This window comes from Adiantum capillus-veneris, chromosome 1 (assembly GCF_014529385.1).
Source record: "Adiantum capillus-veneris isolate H3 chromosome 1, ASM1452938v2, whole genome shotgun sequence".
Taxonomy (NCBI): Eukaryota; Viridiplantae; Streptophyta; class Polypodiopsida; order Polypodiales; family Pteridaceae; genus Adiantum; species Adiantum capillus-veneris.
Genome location: NC_140931.1, coordinates 88,120,309 through 88,134,444, shown reverse-complemented (window position 1 = coordinate 88,134,444; position 14,136 = coordinate 88,120,309). Strand labels below are relative to the sequence as shown.

The 14,136-nt window shown below is 44.5% G+C and overlaps 1 protein-coding gene across 1 annotated transcript in view; it reads left to right on the top strand.

Annotated features, from left to right (window-relative positions):
• Positions 1-10,647, top strand: part of LOC147465141 (ATP-dependent Clp protease adapter protein CLPS2, chloroplastic-like) — a 71,134-nt gene extending 60,487 nt beyond the window's left edge. Inside the window, exons 3-4 of the mRNA XM_086518416.1 lie at positions 10,046-10,155; positions 10,239-10,647. Of these exons, the coding sequence (XP_086374542.1) occupies positions 10,046-10,155; positions 10,239-10,319 (191 nt within the window). The 3' untranslated portion in view covers positions 10,320-10,647. The remainder of the gene's footprint in view (positions 1-10,045; positions 10,156-10,238) is intronic.
• Positions 10,648-14,136: the final 3,489 nt, after the last annotated feature.

The window sequence follows — 14,136 nt, the reverse complement described above, 5'->3', positions numbered from 1 at the left end:
TAGATGCTGGGGTACTACGAGGCTAATGGCTGAAAACTGAAAAACGCTGATGAGGCTGAGGGCTGGAATCTGAAAACGATGATGTGAGGTGCTGCGGGTATTGGTTCGGGTACTGCAGGTACTTTCTTCTTCTGCTTCTTGCTTTCTCTAGCGCCCCAATGGGCTGCCTATATAGCTCCAAAATGCTGGGGCGAGCAGTTCCTTTCACATGATTTGTAGAAAATTGCCTAAACGTCACATATAAAGTGACTCGATAAGAGGTGGTTCCCATGCAGTAAGTTGGGTTCACATGCTGTAAAATGCTTATGCTTGGTACTAATGGACTGTGCAATCAGAGGGTATGTAACTACTCTAAAGTGCCTGGACATGCACATCGTGCGCAGAGGCTCACAACGGTGCGAGAACACTTCCTAGGTTGTCCTTATCCCTAGAAGTAGGAGTTACAACTTGTCTACATGCACATAGGGTTAGATGTGCACATGACACAAGGAAACCAAGGACAAGAAGACTTCGAGCATGGTACTTCGATGAATGGAGAATACCAGAAGTCATCTAAAGATAATAACCTGGAAGCCCTCTCTGAAAGAGAAGTATCGGACCTGGCTACTCAAGCAACCTTCATAGGATCAAACCATATGTCCACCACTCCTCGACATCTGAATCTGTGGGCACAATCCAATACAATATGCCAAACTCCATACAAACTTGGAAGAGTAGATATACTTCTATTTTTGTAACTTGCTTCCTTAGAATCTTTGTCAAGATTTGTCTTTTTCCTCGTGCTTGGAAAATGTACCCAAACAACTGTGAAATCAATATCCAAGACAACATAATACCAATACTTTGGATGAGAGTGAAGAATCTACCAAGAGGACCTGCAACATGCCCGCAAAGAGCGGAATTGGCTGCCTCAAGGTGGGAGCTCTCCAAAGGAGTGTACGGGAAGGGCAGCAGAACCGGCTGTGCGGGATGCAGAGGAGATGGACACCGATGGCTCAGCAATGACAAAAGGCAGCCACCATGGGAGAGGACCATGTCAGAGACAGCTCGCGCTTGTGTGCACCACTGCGGGGGAGGGGCCAGTGGGCAGAGATGGGGCATGGGGGATGAAGCTCTCTCTCTCTCTCTCTCTCTCTCTCTCTCTCTCTCTCTCTCTCTCTCTCTCTCTCTCTCTCTCTGTGTGTGTGTGTGTGTGTGTGTGTGTACCTAGCGGGTAGCACTCTGGTGGAGTCTGTTGTAGACGGCAGGGAACAGCAGGTGCACGGACTCAGTAGACAGCAAGGGGCAGCACACGAGGCAGCAGCACTCAGCAAGCGGGTGGCAGGCAGCTAGACATAGCACACATCAACGGAAGCACTTACAAGTGGGTGTCAAATTTCAGCAACCAAATTTACGCATAGGAAACACATTCACGGGCTGTTCGCAGGTGGGATGCGCAGGGCCCAGGCCAGTAGTGGTGCTAGGGTTTGCTGCAGGCAGCACTCGAAGCCAGGTCCAGCACGAAGGTGCCGTACAGGTCGCAAGAGTTCTGGTGCTGGCCTTGCTGGTTCGTGGAGGCCTGCAGAAGCAACTGCAAAAGAAAGAATCTCTCTCTCTCTCTCTCTCTCTCTCTCTCTCTCTCTCTCTCTAATTGTGTCGCTTCTCCTTGTCTCCCCCAGCTCCTGGCAACCCCGCCTATACAGGGTAACACACCTATGTGAAAAGATAGAAGCAAAAGATGATGGCTTCTCCACAGAACAAAACACCCCCCGGGACGATGAAGGCGACTTTCATGCTATCACACAAACGGCTCACAAAGATGGAAAAAGCGATGGAGGAGTGGAAAGCGGAGATGGAAGGTTGGAGGGAGGAAAAGGCAAGTTTCCTCCAAAAGCAAGCTAGCAAAGAGGAACAATGGAAAGCGGAGAAAGAGGACATGTGTGCTGAAATTGACGCGCTCAAAGGGGAGGTATCGACCCTTAAAAAAGAGCTAGTTGAAGTTAAGAAGGGAACTCGAAGAAGGAGAAATTCAGCCCTCAATGATCGAAGAGCTCAAAGTCATCAAGGAGCAAGTGCAAGCAATAAAAGAGGATGAGAAGCAACACGAAGCAAAGACTTCTACATGGGTGGAGGTGATCACCAAGACACAGAAGAAGATGGATATAGCAGAGAAGTGGATAGAGGTCGCCAAGAAAGGAAGAGGGAAGGAGGCATCAACCCCCACACCAACCATCATCAACATGACACTAGAGGAGGAACAATGGAGACGCTCGCGTGCTGTACATGTGAGAGTTACCGGTCTAAAAGATCGAGATAAAGTCGAGGAAGAAGTAAGGGAGCTCATGGAGTTGATGGGAATACATAAACCAACGCACACTAAGGCATGGAGAGTTAGTAAAAGAAGTGGAGGTGTTGGAAGGAACGTGCTCTCATTTTGCACTTACCCACTATTGAGGCGAAGAAAAGAGTTTTTGAAGAAAAGACCCACATTAAAGAAGATCGGCATATTCCTTGGCGATGATCTCACTCTATCACAGCTTGCCCACATGCAGGAAGTTATGCCACAGATTAGGGCAGCAAGGGAAAAGGAAAGATAGCCTTCTATAGAGAAGGGAAGATGGTCATTATGAAGCAACATGACGGTTTGAAACCTATGGGACCAAACTTAAAATAGCAGTGTGGAACTGCAATGGGTCTCTCATGCTTGATGTGGGTGCCTTTGAGGATAGCTTTAGAGACAAAGATATTTTTGTTCTATTCAGAGACTCACCAGGCCCCGAGTCTGATGATGCCACATGTGACATAGCATTGTGGAACGGGGGGGGGGGGCAGTTCTTTTCAGGGAAGATTTGTAGTCGCTTGTACATATTGTTCGGAGAGACAATTATGTCAAGTACATGTGGGTGAGATTGAAGGCTGACACAGGCTGATTTCTCTATATTGCCATATTCTACTTTGCTCCAAGTACATCAACCTATGCATCACCTAGAGGAGAGTCTCCTTTCTCTATGCTTGCTGATGACATATGGGAGTTCTCTAGGAATGGGGACATTATTCTCCTGGGGGACTTAAATGTCCGAACAGGCAACCATCAGATACTCTTCTATGATACCTCGGAGGAGATGTTGAGAGAGCTGGTCACCATAAACATGGGGCTGGACAGACGTTCACAGGATATAGAATGTGCAGAGTATGGGAGATACTTGCTAGATACAGGCATCGCGCATGGGTTAGCCATAGTTAATAGCTTATAGAGACTCCCAACAGCCGCCGCGTTTACTTGCTTCCCACATCGTCACGGGGCTAGCACAGTGGATTATATTATGGCCACGTCGAGCTTTCTTTCTCATATTGAGGACTTCACAGCTGGACCCCGACCCATTGGGGTAGCAGTGGACCATGCCCTTTTGACACTGGACATCTCCTTCCAGTTCACCATAGCTTAGAGGACACGAGCAGGAGGTCCTACAAGATATACTTTTACTTCGGAGACGGACTCTGTTTACATGGATGGGATTCATAGAGGCCTTTGCACAGAGGATCCAGGGCGACCTTTGGAGGAGCTCACCCATATTCTGACAGATTCTTTACAAGATGCGGCTAGGGAGGCTTATCCATACACAACACGAGGAGAGACGCCGTTTTGGGACTATAACTCAACGAGCCATTATTGAGGAGGGCAGGTCACATGGGAAACGGATATATTGTAGCTTTGTGGACTTCCACAAAGCTTTAGATGCAGTGCCCAAAGCTAGACTGATGCGGCGATTGCAGGTCATGGGGGTACATAGAGCTCATTTTGGGGATTATGGCGCAGGTACGCACTCTTGAGGGGATTTCTACCCTGGTTCACTCCACTATTGGAGTGAATCACGGATGCCCGCTATCTCCTAATTTGTTTGGTATGTATGTAGATGAGGCCTCTGATTACATTACGAGACTAGGGGACAAAGGAGCACAGCTAGGAGGGACATGGATCCCACTTTTGTTATATGCTGATAATATTGTGCTGATTTCTGACTCCCCAGAGGGAATGCAATGCCGTTTGAATGCCTTACATGTGTTTGCGGAGCATAGAGGATTGTCTGTCAACCTTGGTAAAACCAACGTTATGGTAGTGAACACCACAATGTAATGGGTCAGGAGCTCCCACATTTACCTATGGGCAAGAGATTGTGGAGTATACGAATGCATATACTTATCTGGGGGTAGCTTTTAGTGGTCCAGGTTTTTTGCTGAGAAGAGCATAAAGGCTAGATTGACCAGAGGCTATGCAGCCTTAGGCAGACTTGAGAGGATGTGTTCGCAGGTTCAATTTCAGGAACCTCGAACCAAACTTTGGCTTTTTGATACTTTGCTGACCTCAACTATGATGTATGGAGTGCAGATTTGGGGTCCCTCAATTGGTTGTCACAGTAGAGCTGGCAGCACTAATGGATGGAGAGGCCCTTGGTATCTATGATTTCCGGGATGATTAGAGCCAAGGCCTCCGTACCTCATGAGATTATTAGAGCAGAGCTAGCTGCCGCTCCGGCGGTGATTGAGGCTAGGTCAGTCTCTTTCATACCTAGCTTGTGGGACCTTCTCGGAAACAGATATGCCGGGCTTGCTCTTGAGTCTTTCCGGCAGTTGGCCTTACAAGGAGACATGGCCTTCTAGTATGGACAAATGACTTCTTGGTTCTAGATGCATGGTTTTAGCATGGACAGATTGCCTTCCCCTCTCTCATTCTGACATGGACAGAGATTACTAGACTTATGCGCCAGGACTTGTTTCAGATGGACACCAGGAGGACTTGGATAGAGCCTACTCAGGAGTGGGGCACGAAGATGGCTTTTTACATGGATGGGGTTCATAGAGGCCTTTGCACAGAGGATCCAGGGCGACCTTTTGAGGAGCTCACCCATATTCTGACAGAGTCTTTACGAGATGCGGCTAGGGAGGCTTATCCATACACAACATGAGGAGAGACGCCGTTTTGGGACTATAACTCGACGAGCCATTATTGAGGAGGGTAGGTCACATGGGAAATGGATATATTGTAGCTTTGTGGACTTCTGCAAAGCTTTTGATACAGTGCCCAGAGCTAGACTGATGCGGCCACTGCAGGTCATGGGGGTACCCACAGAGCTTATTTTGGGGATTATGGCGCAGGTACGCACTCTTGAGGGGATTTCTACCCTGGTTCACTCCGTTATTGGAGTGAATCACGGATGCCCGCTATCTCCTACTTTGTTTGGTATGTATGTAGATGAGGCCTCTGATTACATTACGAGACTAGGGGACAAAGGAGCACAGCTAGGAGGGACATGGATCCCACTTTTGTTATATGCTGATAATATTGTGCTGATTTTTGACTCCCCAGAGGGAATGCAATGCCGTTTGAATGCCTTACATGTGTTTGCGGAGGCTAGTTGAGAAGAGCATAAAGACTAGATTGACCAAAGCCTATGCAGCCTTAGGCAAACTTGAGAGGATGTGTTCGCAGGTTCAATTTCAGGAACCTCGAACCAAACTTTGGCTTTTTGATACTTCGGTGACCTCAACTATGATGTATGGGGTGCAGATTTGGGGCCCCTCAATTGGTTGTCACGGCAGAGCTGGCAGCACTAATGGATGGAGAGGCCCTCGGTATCATGATTTCCGGGATGATTAGAGCCAAGGCCTCAGTACCTCATGAGATTATTAGTGCAGAGCTAGCTGCCGCTCCAGTGGTGATTGAGGCACTTACTAGGTCAGTCTCTTTCATACCTAGCTTGTGGGACCTTCTCGGAAACGGATATGCCGGGCTTGCTCTTGAGTCTTCCCGGCAGTTGGCCTTATAGGGAGACACGGCCTGCTAGTATGGACAGATGACTTCTTGGTTCTAGATGCATGGGTTTAGCATGGACAGACTGCCTCCCCCCCTCTCATTCTGACATGGACAGAGATTACTAGACTTATCCGCCAGGACTTGTTTCAGATGGACACCAGGAGGACTTGGATAGAGCCTACTCAGGAGTGGGGCACGAAGATAGCAGATTGTGGAGTTGTTTTATGAAGATGGCTTTTTACAAAGAACATTTTCTCCAACTCATGGCAGATGGCTTTGTAGTCGGGCCCAGCTATGTGGATACACATTTATTATATGGGGTGCAGTGTGCTATTTGCCAGATACGCACATCCTCACACCAGCTTGAGATTGAGACTGGCAGATATAGAGGAGTTCCGGCTGAGGCCATGGTATGTCATAGGGAACCAGAAAAAAGAGCTGCATTACATATGTCATTGCCCCGCATACTATGAGATTCGCGGGCGATTTCATTGCTTATTCAGGGACGGGTTTAGACCACTTTCCAGAGTTATGGGATACCAGGATCAGAGATGCTTGGGTCTGTTTTTGCTTGAGTTGAGGAGACAGAGATTGCTTGTGAGGCGACCAGAGAGAGAGACTTAGCGGCAGGTTACAGGCTATTTCAGGCCAGCCATTACCACTAGACAGCTAGATAGACAGGTTCTGCAGCAGAGTTTGGTCCCACCTCCACTAGAGGCACACTCATTGACCGTGCGATGGACCTAGGGAGATCCATGCGTCCACGAGGAGGATTCGGATTATTTTGGCGTGCCACACACAATACCCAGTCAGGTTTTTGACCATGGAGGACATCGAGGAGATCCGACACCGATCGATGTCGGATTTTCTTTTGAGCTGGAGGATTATCCCCTTCTTAGTAGCTTAAGTTTCTTGCATCCCTCATTATTTTGTACCTTTGGATTGACTAGAGAGTCTCTAGTCTTTTCCCCACTTTCACTTTCACTACAACATTTTGTTTAGGATGTTAGTCTTTCAGCACAAAGACTTTGTATTAGATTCACGAGTTTGGAACTTGTTGGTCTCATAGGTCATTTTGGCCTTCTGTTGACGTCATTTCATTTCTCTCTCTCTTTCTCTCTCACCCTCAGTGATCTCATCTCTCTCATCGCCCTCCACTTTCTCTCTAGCGTTTTTGCCTTTTACAGGTAGCGGAGAGGAGAGGCTGCTGCTACACACAGGTGATCTCCTTGGGCAGCCCATGCATCCCTGGGTAGCATAGTTACAGGGAATGGCATTCCAACTTCCCGTTCCGTGTTTCAGATGTGAGTATCCATAACAAGGAATGACATGTTATGCTCGTTTCCGTTTCGTGTTCCCCGTTCCGATCTCATGTTCTGGGTAACTATGCTAGATCGTAGAGCGAGATCTTCTTCTCCAGGCTGCTCACTGATTGGGACAGATGCAGAGGAGCTTTCATTGCAAAATTGTTCAAGAGTGTACTCTGTCCACACCCGGAGAGGGCTCTCCGTGCACCGGTTGCTGTTCAATTTATCATTTGACTCACTCATCTGCTGCACCTTTGACATCTCTCTCTCTCTCTCTCTCTCTCTCTCTCTCTCTCTCTCTGACAATTACTTCTCCTGAGATTTGGGGTCAATATGTAACATCATTATATACGGTATCTGGACAGCCTCCATTACCAGATCCACTAGAGCCATGCCCTGCTACTAGTACTTTCTTTACTACGGAAATGGTGGAAAAAGCCATTGATAAGATGAAGACAAGAAGAGCATATGATCATGAGGGTTTAGTAGCAGAACATCTATCCATGCAAGGGATCTACTTTCCGAAGTCCTTGCTCGTCTGTTTAATCGGGTCATGTGTGAAGGATTACCTGAATCTTGGAAATTATCTACTATCGTACCTATTTTAAGTCAGGGGATCCTATGATACCCGGGAACTACCGTACCATTATGGTGGGTCACACATTGACCCGACTGTACGCATCCATTCTGGAACAAAAATTGAGTAGATGGGCAGAGAATGAGGGCATAAGGGCAACAGGACAAGCTGGATTCAGGAGGGGTTATTCCACTTTGGATCATATTCTTACACTCAGAGCCATTATTGAGGAAGGAAGAGCAAGCGGGAGAAGGATGTATTGTTGCTTTTTTGGATTTTCGGAAAGCTTTTGATACAGTACCAAGGGCCAGATTGATGCGCAGAATGCAAGAGTTAGGGGTCCCCAAAGAGATTATTTGGGGGATCATGGTCTTATACGGGTCAGTAACGGGTTATGTACGTACTCCAGAAGGGGATTCCGACATTGTTCATTCCACTGTTGGAGTAAAGCAGGGATGCCCACTGTCCCCTACTTTATTTGGTATGTATATAGATGAGGTATCAGATTACATCGATAGAGAGGGTGACAGAGGTGCTCAACTTGCAGGGTCATGGATCCCTTTGTTGTTGTATGCAGATGATATTGTATTGATAGCAGAATCACCAAATGGAATGCAGAGGCAGTTAGATGCATTACATAAATTCGCGAAAGACAACGGACTGTCGGTAAACTTGGGTAAAACCAAAGTTATGGTGTTTAACACCACACCGCAGTGGGTTAGGAGATCGGCACCTACATTTGCATATGGCCAGGATACAGTAGAGTACACAGATGCATACACATACCTTGGTGTGGTATTTACAGGACCGAAGTTTACTCTTAAGAAAGCAGCGGATGCTAGATTGTCCAGAGCCTCTGCGGCCTTGGGAGGGTTGGAGAGGATGTGTTCACAAGTGCAGTTTCAGGAACCATGAACAAAACTTTGGCTCTTTGATACTGTGGTGGCTTCGGCTATGCTTTATGGGGTCCAGATTTGGGGACCATCTGCGGATCAGGATAATTGGAAGTCAATGGAGAGACCTTTGGTATCTATGATTTCCCGAATGATTAGAGCCAAGGCCTCCGTACCACACGCGATTACTCGAGCGGAACTAACTGCCCCTCCGATAGAAGTTGAAGCTCTTACCAGATCAGTGTCCTTTATACATGGTTTGTGGGATACAAATAATTGCTGATATACTAGATTGGCCCTCGAATCCTCTCGACAATTAGCAATGAAAGGAGATACATCATGCTGGTATGCGCAACTGTCCTCGTGGTTTCAGAGACACGGGTTCGGTATGGAAAGATTACCCCCCTTCCAATACTCTCTTGAGGCTCCATCACTGGCAATCACACGAACGGAGATTAATAAAATCATCCGCCAGGATCTTATACAGTTGGACACCAAGAGGACATGGGTAGACCCTACACAAGAATTGGGCACGAAGATGGCCGACTACAAAGAAAACTTCCTACAGCTATCTGAAGATGGTTTTGTGATTCGCCCGAGCTACATGGATACCCACCTGTCTCATGGTTTGAGATGTGCTATTGGTCAGATTCGTACATCCTCACACCAGTTGGAAATTGAATTTGGCAAATTTAGGGGAATCCCACCTGAGAGCAGAATTTGCAAGTTATGCGGAATGGAGCCAGAGACAGAATTACACTACATATGTCATTGCACCGTATACTATGAGATACGTGGGCGTTTCCATTGCCTATTTAAAGAAGGCTTTGGACCTCTAGATAGAGTCATGCAATACCAAGATCAAAGGTGCTTAGGTCTGTACCTACTGGAACTACATCGGCAAAGGGATAATCTAATGAGAAGACAAAGAGCACTACAGCCTCAGAGGCTGATCACAGATTTCTTCGGATCGAGAGAAGCAGGAATGGAAGGAGAAGCAAGAGGCCAGCAGCGAGCACAAAGGAGTACCCACATTCATACCAAAGGCACCCTCATTGACAGGGCGATCGAGCTTAGGAAATCGAGACGACCACGACCGAGATGCAGAAGCACACTTCACCGGAGGAGACTACAACAAAGGATTAGAAGCATTCTAGCCAGACACCCAGAATGCTCCTAAGAAGTTTATATGTATTTAGTTTTTTGCATTTATTTTCACACTTTCACACTTTTCAGACATTGTAACAGATTCACCACTTTTGTATCAGTTTGGTCTCATAGGTCACTCTGGCCTTTTGAAGACGTTAATACAACATTTCATTTCATTCTCTCTCTCTCTCTCTCTCTCTCTCTCTCTCTCTCTCTCTCTCTCGTTTTTTCTCTCAATTGCCTTCGTTGTACTGTAACCGGTTTTTAAGTCTATTTATTGCCTAATTACTGAAGCTAATTTTAATCTTGCTCTTGGATAAACTTGTAGTTACTTCTGTACTTCCAAAGGTGGTTCCCACAATAACAGTCGAAGAAGCTAGGAAGTGTTTCAGGGCTTCTCGAGAGATGGGTGTGGGGATCGTGACGGTAACGGTGAAGGTATGTGTTGAAATTGTGAATGTAACAAAGTTTAGGGAGTGTATGCCTTCAAGTCTCAAACCTTCTTGTTATGTTGGTAACAGGAACACGCAGAGTTCTATGCACAAATGATGGCTCGAAGTGGTCTGCGATCAGGAATTGAGCCAGACAGCGACACGATGTAAATGGAGTTTTATCACTTGTAAATTTGAGCGCCTTGCAGGTACTGACGATGATACAGGATGCCTTCTGATGTTGGCCTCAAGTTAGTAAAAGAGGTAAAGCTTTGGAGCTGTACGTCGACCTAGCAATGATAGAGTCTGGGCCACTACAAGCTAGCCTATTACTGAGTTCTTTACCATTAGGAATCATTGTTATGTGTATATAATCATATTTAACGAGTGCCGAGCAAGAACAAGGCTGACAGTATCAGAAAAAGTCTGTCTGCTTGTGTACAAGCCATTCTTTACAAAACTTGAAGCTTTTTAAAGGGCAAAGCAACAATTATAGCGACCTAGGGACCAGGCATGTTAGCTAGGAATCGATTTGGATAACTCGATGTTTAGCATACTGAAAATTTTGGCATCCATGAAAAACAATGCGTATAGGTGAATGTGCATGTAGCATGAGAGCATGTGTGTGCACGTGCATATGACGCAGATATTCATGAATTGTGATAACGTGCAATGTGAAGGGGTGGTGCTTAGGGAAAGCACAGGTTGCTAAAGTTAGTGAATTACCAAGGATTTAGCGCGAAAAGATTGGGTTAGGCTGACTTCCACAAGTCTCTCATTGGGCTCTAGGAACTTGATGTATGAGGAGAAGCAGCAGCAGAAGAAGAAGGGAAGTCTTAACGTCGTAAGAACTATCCCAAGAGACCCCAAAGATGTATCCACCGAGTCTTGAACTCAATACCTATGATTCAAGAGGTCTTAACAACCTTGCTTACTAGAGAGCCCTATCTAGTGAGTGCATGCCGGTGCTCATAAATTGGCTTCTTGTCTAAAGTTCTTGGTTGATTACAAATAATCTTGATAATAATTTCATTTGGGCGTCAATTTTCTGGGTCAAAATGAGGGAACTTATGAATTCAGGGAAGTTGTTGGAAGAGTTTACAATTTTACTTTTTTTGTGTAATTTTGGGTTGTTTACTTCGTTTATCCTGCGATATGAAGGCTGGAAAATTCTGATTTTCAACCATTCGGGCATGCTTGAGCATATAGGGTAGAGGAGCCAATAATAGGATGGGTTCCAAAACTAGGACAAGGTTTGAATAAATCCATTCTATCTTTTTCATTGTTTGCATACTTGATGAGGTTTTGTACTTTAAATAGTTTCACATCAGGTATCTTTTGACATGATTTTGATTCCAAATCATAAAATATCATAGGAAATTAAATTGAGAAGATTTGAATGTTCTTAAATTTGCCGGTACAATTTAGTGTCCCTAAATCAGATGTACCCTACTGCATTATATCCAAGAACTGATTGTGTCTCTTACGAAGCTAAGGCACATCCTTATACCACACTAGATCACACTTTGTTGTCCCTTATGAGACATACGCTCTCAATGTATCTGTCATTGTCACACCCATAGCACATTATATCATATTAACAGTAGGTGACCCTATTTATGTTTGTCAAAGAACATCTTGAGCTATTGAGAGTTCAAGGTTTGAATTATGAAAGGTAATTTGTGAAAATTTCGTGCTTATTGTCGAAAGGTCGAGCGCTCTCCAATTATGGTTGTGTTGTAAGAGAGATGGCCTCATGGACCTCTCTCTCTCTCTCTCTCTCTCTCTCTCTCTCTCTCTCTCTCTCTCTCTCGTGTGTATGTAGGCCCCTGGACATTGTTATACATTTGTTTCTATTTCTACACACTCTTCCTCATCCTCTTAAGCATTTATGAAGGCCATTGTCACTTTAAACCTTTTTTGGTATGAATTCCCTAGTTAATTCTTCTATCACTTTTTTGGCCTATATAAGGCTTAGTAAACCATGGAATTCCTGTGAGCAATTTTTGACCTTTGGATAAAGATTGTTGATTAGTGCCACATGGCAAGTTGACAATGGCCAACCTTTTTTCTTCCTATTGATTGTAAGAGAGGCATTGGTTAAGCATAGTTTTATATATGTGTAAGCCATGTGATTGATTTGAGATACTGTTGGCATTTGTTTCCTAGATTCTATAAAGAATGACATTGACGATGTGTCACCCACACTCTTTCTTATCCTCTCATATGTAAGACAATGTGATTTTCACCTTGTTTTCCTATTTCTATTAAGGGAAGCATTAAGTAGTGGGCCAACTATAGTCTTTCTCATCCTCTTATGTGTTTGTCTATTGAAGGAAAAGCTTTCCCATCCCTTTTGTTTAAAAAAATGGTGCTCTCTCTCTCTCTCTCTCTCTCTCTCTCTCTCTCTCTCATGTGTGAATTGCGCAATTGTTGCGAGACAAGTAGCCTCCCCCTACTTCCATGTTTGCTTATGATCTCTCCCTTGTCGTGTAGTTTCTCCTTTGTGCTTGAAGTAGCTTCATTGGAATTATCCATTGATTGTCCTTAAGTAACACTACACCCACTTATGCCACCCCTAACTAGAAAGATCCACTTTCATCTTTATTTTTACCGCTTCAGACTGAAACCTAAATTTGGTTAACCTTCTGTGGACTTCACATTTTCTTTTGGATACCTTTTTGTAGTTGTTGCTTTCATGTAAGGTCCTTGAGGTGTTTGATCATCTGATAAGTTGCATTTAGTCATTGCTTTAAAGAGAGCTTGCTATTTGTATTTCTTGGAAGTATCCTTGTGATTGCAATGACTATTTTGACATTATCCATACTTTTGGTCAATCTTCATGATGAGGTTGACTTGTTGGTACCCAAAATGAATATTAAACATTAATATCATCCAAGGGAACCAACACTTGGTTCTTCTTCTTCTTTTACGATCCTTTGATAGCTGGATACTTTGGTTGATAGACACGCTTTTTGTTGGCACTTGTGGAATGAAGATAGATATCATAAGAGAGCGATTTGTTTCCATTGTGATAGCTTTGGTTGTAAAAATGTGTATAAAAGCTTCACACAATGTCCTCGTCTCCAAAGGGATCTCTTGTAGTGTTGAAACTACAAGTGAAGGTGTCAGTTCAACTTCTTTCCTTGGTGAAAAGATCTATTGTGTCTTTGTTTATCAACAATTGCATCCTCTCCACTTTCCAAATCTGTGTCAAAAGCGAGTTGTACCTCTCTAGCAAGCTGCTCTTGCAAAGTAAAAATTATCTTATTGTTGTCTTGTCCTTGATAGATGTCTTTTGGCATGTGAGAATGATTGATCTGTATAACCACAATCTTCTTAAATCGATCTCTGCCTATTATAGTTGTCTTTGCCTTATGTTGATTATAAGAAGCTATGGCACTTGATGTGGTTAGAGTGATTGTGGTTTCATTTTGTTGCTTGAGTCTTTTGTGCTTGGCCAAATTACTATTAAATTAATAAGATATTTTTGTCCAAAGTCCTGAAATCTCTAAAAAAATTCAACATCGTTTGCAATTGCATTACTTTTTGACATTCTTTATAAGTTGAAAAAATGTCTCGAAGGGGGTTGTTGATTGGTTATGGGTATAGCTCCCTCTTCTTAGAGGATTCTATAGGTCAATATAATTGAGTGATTCCTCTAGTGTAGTTTGGAAGTGTCCCCCTTCCCAGAGGTACTCTGGGAAGTGTAGTTTGGAAGAGACCCCCCTTCCCAGAGGGTACTTTGGGAAGTGTAGTTTGGAAGAGAGGACCCCTTCCTAGAGGGCACTCTATTGTGATTTTCAACTCAAGAATTTTTTCAACCATTTATAAACTTATGATGTTTTTTATCTTGTTTCTTTACGTGTTGATAGACAGATTTTTCCTCATCTCGGTAGTGATCCTGTTGCAAAGTTCCTCATACCTCATCTTTTTCGCTCTTCGTTGCTTTGTTATTGTCTGTCTCACAAATTATTCCAATCATTTG